The sequence below is a fragment of the Harpia harpyja genome, chromosome 3, assembly GCF_026419915.1.
Source record: "Harpia harpyja isolate bHarHar1 chromosome 3, bHarHar1 primary haplotype, whole genome shotgun sequence".
NCBI classification, from domain to species: Eukaryota; Metazoa; Chordata; class Aves; order Accipitriformes; family Accipitridae; genus Harpia; species Harpia harpyja.
The window spans coordinates 11,328,859-11,346,564 of record NC_068942.1 but is presented as its reverse complement, the minus strand read 5'-3'; the positions used below and the strand labels follow the sequence as shown (position 1 = coordinate 11,346,564).

General features: G+C 43.4%; 1 protein-coding gene across 6 annotated transcripts in view; it reads left to right on the top strand.

Moving 5' to 3' along the window:
* The window catches only part of PRDM1 (PR/SET domain 1), a 102,214-nt gene extending 84,946 nt beyond the window's left edge, over positions 1–17,268 (top strand). For all 6 annotated transcript variants that reach the window (XM_052781410.1, XM_052781411.1, XM_052781408.1 and 3 more), the window contains 5 exons: positions 1,555–1,674; positions 4,847–5,099; positions 12,936–14,044; positions 14,352–14,480; positions 14,895–17,268. In XM_052781410.1, the coding sequence (XP_052637370.1) occupies positions 1,555–1,674; positions 4,847–5,099; positions 12,936–14,044; positions 14,352–14,480; positions 14,895–15,470 (2,187 nt within the window). In that variant the 3' untranslated portion in view covers positions 15,471–17,268. The remainder of the gene's footprint in view (positions 1–1,554; positions 1,675–4,846; positions 5,100–12,935; positions 14,045–14,351; positions 14,481–14,894) is intronic.
* The last annotated feature ends 438 nt before the right edge of the window (positions 17,269–17,706 follow it).

Below are 17,706 nucleotides of genomic sequence, written 5' to 3'. Positions count from 1 at the left end.
ACATACACCCAGCAATCTGTTTCTGGGTGGATTACCTGCTTGATTCCATGGCTGTTATTTGTCCCCTTTATTTTGACATTTAACATGAAGTTATGCTAGGCGTTGGTTGTTTGCTGGGATTTTTAATCTTGACCAATACACAAGCAAGCATTTGTCTGTCTGTCTCCCTCTCTCACACCACGGGTGATAAAACAGAAGAAAATGTAGCATAAGAAAGTCACAAGGCTTAGGTAGTTTAAGTGCTGTCCACAGTCCAGGTTTTTACCATCCTTTGCTGTGAAGGACTGTTACGAAGAAATGCTCACTGAAGTGAGCTATCTGCAGGGTCTGATGAGTGCTAATATGCTTTGGTAAGAACATTGATTCCTTGCGGGGTACAGACAGCAGTAATCCCAACTCTGAGTGTTGTCAACCACTTCTGCTGTTCCTGTATTGTTCTGAAATCCTGGTGAGCAAAAAGACAAGTGGCAGGATGTGTGAAGGGGATACAATTAATACATTTTGCCATGAAAATTTGGTTATAATATAAAATTAATGGGGTTTTTTACCTTCTTCTTTTTCCCACTGTCTGAGCAGCAGGATCAATCTTGCAAAAGCTTGGGGGTTTTGGTTTACAAAATTGTTGGTTTTCTAACATTGTTTGGATACATTAAATTTAAGAAGATTGGTGAGGAACAGCGAGAGACAAAACCAATAACTCAGCAGTGTTTTGCAAAGGGTTACTCCAAGGCACGTTCTTCTGAATAATGATGAATTGCTTCCTGATTTGTGGTCAGTGACTTTTTTTGGTATAATTACTGTCAAGAAGGAAGCTGAACAACTAGAGTACATTTTTTAGACCTAGCATAGTGGAGCGTTTTCATCAAAACCCTTACGCCTTTTTGACCAAACCCACTTGACATATGTTACCGGAACTGTTGCCTCCTTTTTATAAAAGAGGGTGATCTGTGAGTACATGTCCCAAAGCCATTTCATATTCTGTTTTGTATGCCACTGTGTGCTGGTGAGAGAATTGTAGGTTGTCTTTTTTTTTTGTTCTCATTTTAGCTATCAGGACGGGTATAGAGCGAAGAAGGTGGGGGTGGGTGGATGTGGGGGGGAAGGTTTCATTTTGATCTGGAGGAGCAGTCATTCCAGTTCCTAACTTATTAGAAAAGCAAGCTCTGTAGCAGTGAAGTCATTGATAGCTATTGAATATTTTTTTTTGCTGGAACTAGACTTTTGGGGGTTGCCTTTGATAGGAGAAATAACTTCTGCAGATATTTGACAGTCTCTGTACATCTTGCCTTAATGTAAATGTATTTCCACAAAACCCATTTTTCAGGTGGCGTTCTTCTTTGGCTTCCATATGTCTCAGTACGATGCTAGTATCTAGCAAAGCTGGTTGTATCGTATCCAGCACGGTTGTTAATTTATTTCTGTTTTGCTGACCTGTCACTACAAATTTCTTGCATCGGTTGCTTTACCTTGTTAAGTTTGGGGGACAGTGGAGAGGAAGGAGGACTTCTTGATTTCTGTTGGTGATGGACTGATCCTGTGCTGCTCTTCTTGTAGGTCACTGGAGTTATAAGCAAAGAGTACATCCCAAAAGGAACGCGCTTTGGACCCCTGGTAGGAGAGATCTATACCAGCGATACGGTTCCCAAGAATGCGAACAGAAAATACTTTTGGCGGGTAAGCAGGAAAAAACAGCACCATGTTGTTGCAGTAAGCAGATCACTAAATGAGTACGGCTGAGAAGCTGGGTCACTTCCTGCTTCAGACCTGTGTGAATGCAGGGGGCAATTTCTGTACGCTGCCAGGCATGAACAGAGCCAGTGGGGTGAACTAAGCTGAGCAGAAGCCTGGCTGTCTTGGATATAGGGACTGTGTGGGTGGAGAGAGCAGGCGAGATGCACAGCCCTTCCCAGCTCCTGTCTTCCGAAATGGATCAGTGCTTGACTGTGTAAAGAAATAGTTCTGCTGCTTGCTGTGGGGGCAGGTTGTTTTGCATTTCTTCACAGTGGAAAGTCATTCTTATTTATGCAAATGTCGCATATCCTTGATTTTTCCAGCTATGAAGAAGCTGTGAAAGTACTGCATAATCTTTTACTCTGGAATTATGATACATTTTGTGACATTTTTTCCTGGGTTTTGAATAGAACTGCTATAACACAGTGGTGGTGGTCTTCAGCATATGTCATTCAAGTCATAAGCTTTTCTAGTCCACTTCAGAAAGTGTTAAAAGAGCAGCCCACGGATCTTAGTGAAGGGAAAAATCCATTAATGGCAGACAAACACTAGAGGCGATGCCTAATTTGTACTCCGTACTATAAGCTGGAAGGGAGCACCAGCCAATTTGTTTTGGCTTAGGAAGTCTGTGCTGGGGAGTATGCTTCCAGTTTATCAATTGAAATAATCCTCAGTTTTCTTTACAGACCCATTATTAATTGTTAGAGAACATTCCTTCAGCCCCATCTCCTTCCATGGATTTGTTTTGCTGCCTTCTAGCCATTTAGGTTGTGTCTAAATCAGTGGATTTGGGAGTATATCCAAGCCTCTGTGCCCAGGTGCCTGCCTGCCTTAGCAATATCCCGACCTCATATCCAGGTGAAACCCAGGGCAAGCACTAGCGTTCCCCACACCCCTTTCTTCCTACCTAATTGCATCATTTTGGTTTTCTCAGATTGTCTTCGTGCAATGTAATACAGCATTGCACAGGCAGTTATTTTGCATGAGCATTTTTACAAAGCAGGCAACTGTTTTCACATTCACAAAGCTACAAAATGTTTCTTTTAGCCAAGTTTTTCGGGAGCTTGTGTCCAGCAGAGGAAGAGACCGGTACACCGCCCCTAGCCCTGCCAGTTGTTAATAAGACAGCAAACGTTGGGAAGAGGGGCTGCTAACCATCTTGCAGGACTTTGTTCATATATTGCAGCGAGAAAGATGACATCATTCTCATGATGTGATTTTAAGCCTTAATGTGGAGGGATCCTCAGAAATAATATCCTAGGAGCCATCTAAGCATCGTTAAATTCCCTGTTATAATCTCTTGATTCATTCAAGTCAGGCTGCTGCACCAAAAATGAATTCCTTCCTAGGGGTCTGACACAGGCTTGCATATGCGAAGGAAATTGTGGGAGATAACTTCCCACATGTTATTAAAGGCATCCTGGGCTTGCTGGCAGGAGCGGGAACATCTGCTGTGCGCGCAGGGGGATGCTGCCTGCTCCTTGCCCGCACGAGGGGAGCGGGGCTGCCCGGGGCCAACGTCATTTCTGGGAACCGTGCCGTGACTCAGCACATCTGGTCTCGCCTTCCCCAGAAGAGGTGGGAGCCCTGTGGGGCGCCTTCGCCCCCGGAGCCGGAGCATGGTGACCTGCAGCATCCGTGGCCCTGCCATGGGAGTGGTGGAGGGCCGGTTTGGGAAGCAGTGGCAGGGGTCAAGGGCCGGAGCCCCGCGTTCCTGGAAGTTTGTGAGCCGGGGTGAGCAGAGAAACCCGAAGGCTCCTATTGATGCAGCACAACTCGCCCGGCTCCCTTCCATTTTCTCATAACAAACACACCGCAAAATCTCTCGCAAGCTGCTTTGATGAGGCCACATGTATTTCCCCCTTCTCAGTTTACAGGAAGTTACTCTTAAAGAAAGTGATTCTGGTGTTTACGGCCCGCGTTAAAGGGCCAGGCTGCCTCACCCCTCCGCTGGCGGCTCTTTCGGGGAGAAGAGGAGAGGTACTGGCCGGCCGGCAGGCGCTCACAGGACGTGCTGCCCGGCCAGGTAGGTGGGAAAGACAGTGGCGTGAACACAAAGGCAGGAACATGCTGTGGAGTGTTTTCCCCCTGAGATAAGCTCAGTCTCCCCTTAGAAAAGGCATTTCCTGCTCAGCGAGGTGCGTCACTGGTGCAAGCTGCTCCTGCTTCAAGGTCTGGCTTTTGCCTGGTCATCTGTTCTGTGAAACCCAGGAACCCCATTTTATCCAGCATGGAGCTAGTTCCCCCTGAGAGTGAGGGATGTGTCTTTAACAAATGTGTCTCCTGGATTTTCCTTGATTTTATTTTTTTTTAAATAATTCTCTTATTCACCACTTTAAGAAACAGTAGCTTCTGTCAGTGATTGGGACTTCTTTGCCCCCCAAGCCGCTGAGCGGTTTTCAGATTCATGCTTTCTTTCCCCTCTGTGGGCAAGCCAGAACGTGTCCCTCAATAGGAAAAGTGACTTCTCATCTGCTGGCCCCTCTCCAGGTCTTCGTTAAGTTATGGCAGGTGAAGTTCATCTTTGCCTCACCCAGCCTTTCTACAAAAGGGTTACAGTCCAACTGTGAGCAAGTGTTGCTTTAGGACTCTGGGGAGGTGGAGGATGTTTGCATAGTTTAAACCTTTGGGTGGAGGTGGTAGGAAACTGCAAGTACAGAGGCCATAGAAAAAGTCGAGAAAGACTCTGACGTAGCACAGCCAGTCTTATACACAGGTGACTCAAAGCATTAAGGCAAGCATGCACTCAGACCTGCAGTCATTAGCATCACCCACTTCTTGATCATAGCACCAGGAAAAGGACTCTAAGGTAGACTGTTCATGCAAGGAGAGTACTCTGCATTTCAGATTTTGGGTCTGGTTTGTCCATACTAGCAGAGACACAGGGTAAGCAGAAATGGAAAAGGTGACTGTGGACTTGCCTTTGAATAAGCATGTCTTTTCTTAACACAGAGGATATCATAGTTGGAAAGGGGGGAACCCAGCTTGGATTCTTACTTCAGTAATATCTGCTTGTTTAAAAAAAAAAAAAAAAAAAGCTTATCATTTTTCTCCTCTGGACTCTGTGCGCGTATTGTGCGTATATATATTCATAAGCACTTCCTCTCTATTCCAGATCTATTCAAGTGGTGAGCTTCACCACTTCATTGATGGATTTAACGAGGACAAGAGCAACTGGATGCGTTATGTAAACCCTGGCTACTCTGTTCAGGAACAGAACTTGGCTGCTTGTCAGAATGGAATGAACATCTACTTCTACACCATCAAGCCCATCCCTGCCAACCAAGAGCTGCTTGTGTGGTATTGCCGAGACTTTGCAGAGAGGCTGCACTATCCCTCCTCCAGAGAGCTGACAATGATGAACCTCAGTAAGTGGATTACAGTATAAACAAGGAATGCTAGCAATGTCTCTTCTGCCTATATGATCTAATAATAAGTTGTATAATTACACAGCTGCATCATCTTGTTGTGTCACAGTAGGTAGCTCGGAGTGGAAAAGGGGAATTAAAAAACCCAACACAACAGAATGAGTTCCCTGTGCCCGTTCAAATGTAAACAGATTATAAAAAATATGAACAGTTAGTGGTTTACAATCTGAGTCTTATCTGATGAAATTCTGGACAGACAACCTGAATATATCCTATGCCTTCAGAACCATAGATGTCGGTTCACTCTCAGGCTTTCCAAGTCCAGATCTTGTAGCATGTTGAGCAAAAGTCTGCTTTGATAGCATATACTAAAGGCTGTCCAGTCATGCTCCCAAAGGGCTGTCCTCACTGTACAAGGAAGTAGCCATGTGCCATGACTGTCTAGGTGTCTGACAAAATATATGTTGACTGCATAATGCTCTTTGAGCCTTGCATCTACGCTTACTTACCTTATGGGAGCAAACCTCCTGTGGTCTTCTCATCTGGTTACTTGTTTTTTAAGCTCAGTGTATTTTGTCCCTGTTTCTTGGCTGTATATCGCAACTTTCGTTTTCTGTTCAAAAATAATAGCACTGGTAGCAGGGGAAAGAGGTATTTCCAGGAGTTTATCTCTGTGCTCCTCTGTGGTTTCTGACCATTTCCAGCCTCAGCGCTTTACTCATAGTTTAATCACTGCCTAGCACCTCACTCAGGGCCCCTTGAAGAGAGGGAGAGATTCTTGCTGACTTCTGATTCGACTCTTAGGCTGCCTCCCCTCCTGCTAGCTGCTCTGAGATAGAGCAGAGCATTCTTTTGTCCTTCTGCCAGCGCCTACACTGAAATGTGAAGGAAAAACTGCAAGCAGGTTTTTTTATGAAAAGGACTATTTGCTGTTATTTGGCAACAAATAATGGATTATAAAATATCAGTGTTACTTTGGGGATCATTAGAGCTAAAATGTAACCCCGCATCATGAAAATGATGTCACACGTTCAGATTAATCAAAAGTACATCTGTCCTCCATGGATGTCGTCCTTTCACCAGTTTTTGGTCTTTCCCTACAAATTATAGAAGAAAATTTGCTTTCTGTTAATGGCAGAGGGAAGAGAGGGAGGGGATGTCCTATGCTGCTATATTCTCTCTTCAAAAAATATCTCACTGATTCTGTCATCTTTGCACATATGTCATTTCAGCACTCACTGTGCAGTTTTATTTCCTGATATGATGAACTGTTGGCTTTGCAGTGGAACCTGCAGGTAGGACAAGACAATAGCATTAAGGGTTCCTGTGGATGAGGAGTTTGCAAAGATCCGGCCAGAACACATTTGGCCACTAGCTAGGAGGATACACAAATGCAGCCTCAGTTTCCTGCATCTGCTGGCATCTCAGGTTGCCTTGCAGAAGTAGCGAGGAATGTACTTGTAAAGTGTCAACTAATTACCTGGTTACTCAGGTTAAAACTAGGGGTGTCTGGACATGTGCAGAATAATCCATTTTAATAAAAGTAGGATCAATATATGAATTTAGAGAGATGGGATCTTGAGCAACAATTGTGTAGTTCAGCCTTAACATTTGAAAGAGCAATCTTTCCAGATGCTGAGATTGAAATATCCTTTCTTCTTTGTAAAGATAATTCTGTTTAAACCATTTAGAAATTTTATGTTAGCCCCCTCCACCTAAAGAAAATAGCAGTTCAGAAAAATGAGAAAATGTTCTCACTTTTTTCATTTTTTCCCCTTACCTTTGTGACAAACACACACGTTCAGGCTTAAAGCTTGCAGTTGGGCCAGAAACCCTACAGGTACCATAAGGATTGAGGTTTTCTAATGTTTCAGTGCCCTTTTTTGAAAAGTACGGAAAAAAATCCAGAGGTCTCCCAAAGATGCTTATTTGCTGAAGGTCCTGTAGCAACAGTGCAAGCAGGGATGGTTTTTCCAGCGTTAGTACTGGAACCAGATGAGTTTAAAGTGAATGTCAGCACCGTTCAGTTTTCTTCTTCCCCTTCCTCCCAGGCCACTTCTAGTAAAAACTAAAATTAGCGAGCATCCTGCTGCCTTGCCAGCCTCTCTCTATCGCAAGCCTGGCCAAGGTGCCCTTGCACTGCGTTCGTCTACAAATAAAGTGCAGAAGGCATGTCCCCAAATTGCTACCATCCTGCACCTGCTGCAGACGTGGGGCTTTGCCCCATCAAAACATCTTAACACAGTCTTGCTTGGGGAGACCCCCCACTGGTCACCTCCTACACCTCCTAGAAAGTCAGGAAAGCCCTCTCCAGCCAAAAGGATCGCTTAATAATTTGGTGTTTAAAGTGGCATGGCTTCCCTCAGAGGAGCAGGCAAGCATTGCCGCCTCTCCCAGTTCCTGGCTGCTGGTTTTGGCACCCTTTGAGGAAGAGGGAGGGAAAGTTGGGGTCCAGGTCCCACCACAGGCTGAAGTCAGGGCTCCCTCCTGCTGGGACGCATGTTGGTGCGAGTGTGGTGCAGCAGCACTGCCAGCCCATGGCCATGGTGTGTTGTGCCCAGTTCCCTCCCTCCACTGCGTCTTGGGTGTGCAGAGCATGCTGGTGCCCATGGGAGGCTTTGGAAGAGCTGTGTCTTGGCTGGTTGCCCAGCCCAGCCCAGCGCAGGAGAGGCCACCTGGGATACACACCTACAGAAAGCTTCCAGTCTTGCCAACTTAAAATATAGGCAACTGCTTTAGGTGCCTTAGGGGTTTGGGGATCACGGTCTTGGGAGTTCAGCGCATCAGTTCCTCTTTAAGCACCCGAGCGGGATGGGCCTCCAGGAAAAATGTATCAGAGAATTTCTCTGGCTTTATTTCCCATAATTAGTGGCCTCAAAAAAGAGAGAACTACCACTTTAGAGCATAAATATATTTACACATCCACATATAACATCTACTTGCCTCTGTAACAGCAAACTTTCAAATTAAAGGTAACTTCTCCAGTGTTAGTTCATTTGTGCCATAGAAGGAAAGCATCCAGATTCAAGACAGCAATTAGGCGTGTACTTAGTTATGGGTTTAACCCTGTCCTCTGTGTTTTCTTGAATTGGGGCCTTTGACCCAGTCCTTCAGACGCTGAAGCACACACCTACGTTCACGGCCATGATTAGCTTTGAGTGGAGCTACGTAATTTCGAGTGGATGTTGAAGTGCCTGCAAGGAGTTGCACAACAGTGGTAGAGGCAAGACTCCGCGTTATCCCAGTGGTGGAAACTCACTCTTGTTTCAAACGATCCCGTTCTCCTTTCTGCCTGTTTTGAGGCCATTGATGTTGTTTTCTATCAAGATTTGAGATACATCAACTTCAGATCGTGCTGTTGTCCAGGAAGTGGTTGGCACAAGATTTCTATATTCTGCTGGCCAAAAAAATCAATTTTCAGTAATTTGTTAAATGTGCTTAACCTCATTCAACTGGGCCCTCAGATTTGTCTTTTAGTCTGTGGGGTTTGTTTTTTTTTTGACTAGTGAACAGACTGAGGGAATTTGCTTTGGGGGTCTCACATTATTTAACATTTCATTCCTACCTCATCGTAGGAGGATTATTTTGGGATGGAGGGTGGAGAGGGTAACAGTTTAAAAAAAAAAAACCAAAACAAACCAAACCAAAAAAACAAAAACCCAAAAAAACAAGAACCCCGAACAATTGCATTGACTCAGGACATGACTATTTGATAATAATGTTCATGTATTGCAGTCATATGATGCAACTTCCTGCTGCTCATGTCGTGTTTGTCTCCTCAGTCAAGTATGGGCAGGTGACAGCTTCTTTTGGTCAAGCTTCAGAAAAAAAGTTTGAGTTGGGGGAAGACAATTTGCATATTTATAAAAATATTTGGCAATCCTTTTGTTTCATTAACAGGTTTAACGCGGTATTATTTAAAATCTTACGGATTCTGTGAAGATTAACTTCTTAATGCTTGTTTCTTAAATGTGATTGATTCTTTTCTTCTTCCTGCTGGCCCTGACACGCTGGCCATTAGCTAAGCCCTGCTGCTCGCTTTCCCTTTTGTTTATGGGCAGTTTCACTTTCAGGTTTTGAAGCTTTTCTGTTTGGGTTGAGAGGAAACATCTGCACTTGCTTAAAAAAATGCCTCCTGGAATCTTCAAAAGGGCTCAGGAAGATAATTTTGAAATTACATGAAAGGTTGTCTTCACAAAACCAGAATTTGGGGGCTAAAGTTGACTTAATATTGAGGATTATTTGAAGGCTCCCTTAAAGACCTTCTCTGAGCAAAATGTTTTCAAAGGCATGTCACCCTGCCTTGGACACATTTAGAAAACAGATGATCAAATTATATACTTCTAAATGTTGGTCTCCGTTCTCATTTTGAGTGGAAACATTCTTTGTTTTGCCTGCTTCACAACTTCGAGGTTCTCTTTCCACTAGCAAAAGAGGTGCTTAATTTAGATCGAAAATGTGAATCGGCATAATTAAGCTCCACCACTCGAAGTGTTCAGTACCATCTCACTCCTGAAATTGCTATTGAAATTACTGTCTGCTTACAACCGTTTTTCAAGTTTTTAGAAAAAACAAATCATTGTTTTTATGAAGTCTTTCTCAGGCTACAGCTTGGAGCACAAGAAATGAGAGCAAAGCCTACAGCTATGCAGCAGTCTGTAGCTGGAACACCCACATTGGAGTGACTTCAGGCAGCCCCTCTGCTTAAGTTTTATTAATACTTAAAAGTAACAGCGAGTTTTGTCCCTTTTCCTCTTGCACGCACTCACTAATCTCAGATCTGAGAAAATAATCTGTTGACCTCAGTTAAAAGTGGATCAGGCTCCTAAAGAGGCACATCTGGGTTTTTTTGTTTCTTATTCCCCCCCCCCTCCCCTCAGATCAGTAACTTACAAATGCAGCTGCACTGTTCTTGTTTTGTCATGAACCTCTTTTCTGTTGTGTGTCTCTGACCACAGAAACTAGACAGATCTTGGAAGAGTATGTGCCTATATTTAGTGTATATATATGTATATGGGGGTGGGAGGGAGAAACGCATTTCAAGAGCAAGAGGGAGACATTGTGATAGGTAAGAACTTAAATCTAAAATCACAAGTTTAAAAAAAATCCATTTATAAGAAATATATCTCTAACTTTGAAGTATGGCTCCTTTACCAGCAACAAGAAACATTGTAAACCTCACAATCAGTTTCAGCCCTGGTTTACATCCACGTTCAGTATAAAACATAAGAACCTCTTCTTGGCCCCTGACATTACCTTCTCTTATTTTACACAGTGCTGACACACTTGTTTATGTTTTGATCTCTCTGGTGTTCCCAAGTGTCCCTTGTGCTCAGGTAATAGGGGAAAAAGCCAAGAAGGGATTTATGGACCAAAGATAGCTTGCAAACTAAAGAGAGCTGTCACAGTTGGACTTGAAAAATAATCTTTAAATATTGCAACTTCTGTCTATACATGGAAATTAGTAGGAGGGAAGGCTTTACCGGGAAAACTTCGAAGGGGAGGAAAGAGCAATTATCTTTAGTCTGTCAAGTGGGGATGTGGGCCTGTTGCACAAAGAAAGTTACGTCCTCGGTGTGAGCTTCCTTTCCGTCACTCACGGGCTTGCTCCGGCACATAAGGCACGTATGACCCCACCCTGATGTTTAACCTTGTGACAGTAGGAGCTGCTCCTCCAGCTGAAGCGGCCCTGGTTTTTCTATTGCTTTTCCAGCAGCGCCAGCACTTCTTCCTCTTCCCCTCCCCCCGGATTTTTTTTCTTTAAAAGAGAAAAGTGTCAATTTGAACTTCCTGCTCGACAGACCCCGCTGAGAAACTGATATGGGGCTGATAAGGTGGTATTTATTTATTTTTTCTGCTGTGAGGCTTCACAAGTCCGGCTTCCTCCCCCCAGCTTTCAATACTTCCCGGTCTCGATACTTCCCGATGCTGATATTGTCACCAGGAATGTTTGCTCTGAGATGCTGGTGTGGTGACAGGCAGCTGATAAGAAGATGTAGATAATATTATCCACAGTGCTGTTGTGGAGCTTCTTGAACCTAGCAGGCTATGTTATACCCAAAAATCTGGGTGGACATTTGGAAAATGAGTTACCAGTCCACGAGTACAGACAAAATGACCAAAGAAAATAGATGCTTTTTAATGCCAGACAACATGACATGCTAATTTATTTTTGAAACAGCTCTGCATTAAACTTTTAACATTGAGAGAAGTAATTGCGAAGCTATCTGCGCACTTACATGTGTATGTGCTTGCTGTGCATCACACCCTATGTTTTATCATAAATATTTTAATTGAACATAACTGCATTCAATTGCATTTCATTGCAACTTGAAAATACACAAACTGCTTACATATCTCAAACTAAATTTGCTTGCTACTAGTCTAATGCCATTTGAAAAAGGATGCTACTGTAAAAGGGGGTTGCTGTGAGTAGGAGCGTGCTTTGAAAGCAGCCGTTTTCTTGGATATGTTTAATAAATGGCTGTTTCTTTGCCTTATAGGGTAATGTTGCCAAATAATAGATTCCATCAGGGTAGTGAATAGCAAAGCAAAGAATCCGTGTTGAAAGTGGCGTGGTCATTGCCTGTTCCCATCTTCCTCACTGGGTTCAGCTGGTCCTCCAAAAATCAGAAGTAACTGTTTCTCACGTCAGTTAGTGACGTAAGAACAGTCAGTCACAAAAGTAGAAACTTGGCTAAAGGGCTGCAATACTTTCGAGTTGCTTACCTATCGGTGTTGACTTGTACCTTTTGATGGAAAACCTTGCACATAACTAACCACAAATATGAAACCTGGTAGTTTTTCCCCTATAATAAAATATCTTGCAAGTCGTCATTTCAAAATTATGTAACTATTAACTTTGGGAGATTAGATAAAAGCAGATTTCTTTTTCTATTGGGGACATCATTCAGTGTACGGTTTATATTATATTATGTCCAGATAACAAGATAGTGTCTTTGAATACAAACAAACAGTGTATGCGCTGAACTGAACTGAATGGATGCTAGCTTGTATTTCCTTCTAAATACATATTTCTTTTTCCTTTCCTTTTCTTTTTTTTTAAAGTACATTTCAACTTAAGCTGGAGCCAACTAGTCTTGCTTTCTTTTGCTTTGCTTCAGCATTTTTTTTTTTTTTATAAAGTACAGCTGTAAGCAGAGGAGTTTTGCATAGACTGAATGCCACAGAAATCTGCAGTAAATAGTCTGCTTTGTTGTAGATGTTCCTAAGCAGTATATTTAATGAGTAATGATCTGTTTACTGATGGAGAATACCTTCTCTTTGAAGAAGGCTTTCATCCTAGCCAGCCATGGGTTTTTTGGTACTGTAAGTAATTGAACTGGCTGGTGAAGTGACTGCTGTGGTTTGGCAAAAGCCGATTTGTCATGCCTTGTTATTTTACTGAGGAACATTTCTGGGAGCTTGCGTTCTGCAACGTCCTTCTGTTAAACCTGTACTGTGAACAAACGCTTGTTACTGCATTTATTAGAAATACTGCTTAAGTAGACATTCAACAGCAAAGCTAGTCAAATTTAAGGGGAAAGGAAGGTGAAATGAGTTCGCAAAGTGGAGACTAGCACTCTGCAAATGAATCATCATCCAGATCTGTGTATACTGGCTGGTATCCCTTAAATTAACAATGCGTTTTACTAACACTTAATACCAGCAGGCATTTCTTCACACAGAAATTAGTTTTTTGGCGAGTTAAATAATTGCTCGTATCTGAGAGTGGCCCTTCCTTCCCACTAAACTTGGAGGAGTTAGATTGTGTTTTGAAAAGAGATAATGCTGGTGGCATATCTAAATAATCATTACCTTGTCTTTGTATTTCAGCACAAACCCACGCTAATCCAAAGCAGCACAGTGCTGATAAAGATGAGCTCTATCAGAAAAGCATCCCAAAGAAGGAGCACAGTGTGAAAGAAATCCTGAAAATGGAATCCAATCCCCCCAAAGGAAAAGACTTCTTCCAGACCAACATTTCACCAGTTACTCCAGAAAAAGACTTGGATGATTTACGTAAGAACTATAGCCCGGAGAGGTGTTTCTTCCCTCGAGTTGTCTACCCGATCCGACCTCACATTCCAGAAGACTATCTGAAAGCTTCCTTAGCATACGGGATGGACAGACCCAGCTACATTACTCACTCGCCCATCCAGACATCTACTACGCCCAGTCCTTCTGGGAGGAGCAGCCCAGACCAAAGTTTAAAAAGTTCAAGCCCTCACAGCAGTCCAGGGGTCACGGTTTCACCTCTGGCACCTACTTCCCAAGAGCACAGAGAGCCCTACTCTTACTTGAACGGATCGTACGGCTCAGAAGGATTGGGGTCTTATCCTGGATATGCACCCCCTGGCCACCTCCCGCCTGCCTTTCTACCATCCTATAACCCCCACTACCCCAAATTCCTGTTACCTCCGTTCAATATGAGCTGTAATAACCTGAGCGCTTTGAACAATATCAATGGCATCAACAATTTCAATCTCTTCCCAAGGATGTATCCTCTTTATGGCAACCTGCTCAGCGGAGGTAGCCTTTCCCACCACATGTTGAACCCCACCACACTCCCCAGTTCGTTGCCCAGTGAAGGAGGCCGTCGATTGCTGCAGCCTGATCATCCGAGAGACTTCCTCATACCAGCACCTAACAGTGCCTTCTCTATCACGGGCGCTGCTGCCAGCATGAAGGACAAGCCATGCAGCCCTACCAGCGGGTCACCCACAGCTGGTACAGCAGCCAGTTCGGAACACATAATGCAACCTAAACCTACCTCAGTGGTGTTGGCTGCCACTGGCAGTGAAGAAGCCATGAATCTCATTAAAAGTAAGAGGAATGTGACCGGTTACAAAACGCTCCCATACCCACTGAAGAAGCAGAACGGGAAGATCAAGTACGAATGCAACGTTTGCTCCAAGACCTTTGGCCAGCTCTCCAATCTGAAGGTAGGCAGTGGAGAATAAGACACGAGCCTTCTTGGAAGGCTCTGGTTTCTCCCTGTAGGTTATCTAGGAAAAGTAGGGACAGGCCTCCCTTGCTTTTAGGCTATTTATCAGTCTGGGCTTAATATGGCACCCCCCAGCAAGAAAGCATGGTTGTAAAGAGAGTGTTTTAATACTGACGCCACCTAATTAACTAGATAACATTGTCTTTTGGCAATGGGAGTCTTCCGCTAACTTTAGGAAACATCTGAAAGTACTTCTGTTACAGTACTGGAAACTGCAAATTGTTAATTGCTTTGTTTCTCCCTAGGTGCACCTCCGAGTACACAGCGGAGAGAGACCATTTAAATGCCAGACTTGCAATAAAGGCTTCACGCAGCTGGCTCACCTCCAGAAGCACTATCTGGTACACACGGGAGAAAAACCCCACGAGTGTCAGGTATGTAACACACCACAGAGACAACTTCCCTTGGAGGCTGAGGGGATGGCAGGGCTCGTGCACTCCCCGTACGGCGCGCGGGGAGGGCTGTGTGACAAACCTGTGGCTGCTCAGGGCTGGAGTCCGTATCACAGCCGTTTCCAGCCCTGGTGCAGCAGCGTCTGTGAGACAGCAGGGTTGCCTTTAGCCTGCTAGAGCAACGTCTGCCCGATACAGTTTTGCCATCGACCGTACACAAATTGCTGTTCAGCAATATTTAAATAAAAAAGGTGGGGATTTTTTTCCCTCTGTGAGAAAGTGTGAAGACACAAAAAGCTGCCGCTTCATCCTGCCATCTCCTCCTAGGCGTCTGCGATTTAAACCATAAAATCCCCTCCCACTCATTCACTGTTTCTCTGCCACCCCCCACATTAGGTTTGTCACAAGCGGTTCAGCAGCACCAGCAATCTCAAAACCCACCTGCGGCTCCACTCTGGAGAGAAGCCTTACCAGTGCAAGCTCTGCCCGGCCAAATTCACCCAGTTTGTGCACCTGAAGCTGCACAAGCGTCTCCACACCCGGGAACGTCCCCATAAATGCATCCACTGCCACAAGAGCTACATTCACCTCTGCAGCCTCCAGGTCCACCTGAAGGGCAACTGCCCCGTCGCCCCTGCCTCCGGCCTCTCCATGGAGGACCTGAATCGAATCAACGAGGAGATCGAGAAGTTCGACATCAGTGACAATGCCGACAAGTTGGAAGAAGTGGAGGACAATATCGACTTAACATCGATCGTGGAGAAGGATATACTGACCATGCTCAGGAGGGAAATGGAAGGAGCTAATCTGAAAGTATCTCTACAGAGGAACCTGGGAAATGGACTTATCTCCTCAGGATGCAACCTTTACGAGTCGTCAGATATGTCAATTATGAAGTTGCCTCACGGTCACCCACTACCTCTGTTACCTGTAAAGGTCAAGCAAGAAACAGTTGAACCAATGGACCCTTAAGACTTTTTGGCAAAGTGATTTTTTTTTTTTATTTATGACTTGGCAAGTCAGGGTGCCTGTAGCAGTTGCTTGTACATAGTTTCAATGCTGCAAAGCAATCTTGGCTTACAGTAGTTTCCCTACGCTCTCCAGCTGAAAGAAGGAACTCCAAAGTTACTGTTTTCTCAGGGCATAAAAAGGGGCAAAGGACTGTGCATTGCCTCGCCAGTTACTAAAAGACAATCATCTATCCATAATTATTTTTTCAATGATAGTACTTCATAATTTATTATGCAATTAATCATTCTAAAAGCAATAATTAGGAAAATGTTTACAATGACTGGAAAATTCATTGTAATTTTTACTTTAAATGTTTTTATTTTTTGTTTTATGGCCATTCTTTGTAGATATTTTTTTCTGCACATCTGTTTTAAGAACCTAAGATTGGGGTTTCAGTAAATGTGTTTTATGTACCGATGTCTTTTAAACAAATGTGGTTTTTCATATTGCCAAAGTTGGACATTTGACATACAAAATCCTAGATCCGTTGGTTTGAAAAAAATGCTGTGTACTTTTATGTGCAAATCACCCCACTGGGAATTGAAAAGGAAAAATAACCCAAAAAACCCAGAGTAGCAGCAAGCAGGGAAGAAACTGCTACCTCTGCCTCTCTGAGGAGAGGAGAGAGATTCTTTTACCTGCAGCTCTACCTGAAACAGATGTGGCACAGCAAACCCCTACCTGCCATGGACAATACCACAGGTTTCTAGAAAACAGCTATAGCCCCACACATTATTGTCATGTAATATGACCAAAGGAATGCATCAGCTTGAAGTGGCTCTTCCAAAATAAATCTCACTTACATTCTTTTGTTTCCAAAAGCAATTTAAAAGCACACACACAAATATTCTTAATATTCTGCCTAAAAGGAGATTTTTGGCAGACTTCTTTCTTCTCTTTTTTTTTTTTTTTTTTTGTTTTAATTTGGCCAGAGCCTTCCAGGGATAAAAAAAAAGATAGTCAGATTCCCTGAGGAAGAAGGGGGTTAGGTTTTACTTGTATTTTCCTCTCCCACTTTGCGTGGGTAGAAGTGGGGAACAAAGTCCTTTCCTGGCACATACATTTTTTCCTTCCTTCCTGTACGACTCAGATTTTTCTCAGTATTTGTGTTTGTACATTTTGTGGTTAATTTAATTAAAGAAGAAAAGGGCATTGCAAAGTTGTTGAACAACAATTACCTCAGTGCTTGTGTCCAGTGGTGCAGACAATGCTGTTTTATCTAAATGCTTTGCTACTTTAGAGAAGAAACCAAAATGTGCACAGGGAAAGATAGAATGCACGTCCTTTTATCTTTTTGTTTTGCTAAGCCCAAAGATGATATGGTGACGTTTGAGGTGTAGCAAAGAATACATGTATATTTATAGATATATTTATACCACTATACTATATATGTATATATATTTATACCACTTAAGTTGTGAGCCAAACCATGTAATAAAACCTATTTTTCATCTAAGTGTGAAAATCAGATGTTATCCAGTTTTGCATATTACCAATGACCTCAAAACCAGAAGGTTGTACTAAGGCATTTATCACTTGCAAGTACGCGTGCACAGCTGTCCAGGCGAAGCCTGAACTTGCAAACACCTGATGTGAATGACGTCACCCACACGTGGCGTCTCGGCAAATTTGGTGGGAATGACGCTGTTTGCAGGGCGGGGGTCATCGGACCCCTGCTCTCCCAGCAGTGTGTCCTGGGGGGAAGGAGGTGGGTGGTCAGTGAACAAACAGCCAGAAAATGTAACTGAAAGAACTTGAAGCCAAATATGACCCATGCGTGGTGTGTTCATGAAACACAGTGAAGGGCAGGATGGAAGTTAGTTGGGATAAGCCCCTCGTCTCGTTTTACCTTGCCATTAATGAGTTGCACGGTCAGCTCGCATAAGTAGCATTATTACACACCTTCCCTCCATGTATGTCTTTTTGTCTGGTTATATTCTTAGAAATTTTAAAATAGCCCACTTACTTACTTACTCCAGCAATCCAGGATTCGGTGATTTTTTTTTTCAGCAAATTTCATTTTAATGCCTTCTGTTAAAAAACAAACAATCCTGAAATACAAGTCTCTCAACAGAGCTTTTGAAGGACTAAGTTCATTACATTTCCACTCCTGCAAATTGTGAGGCTGACATCTTTTAAATGTAGCAATAGTTCATAAATATAGTACTTACTTGTAGGATGAACCAAAGTATCACTA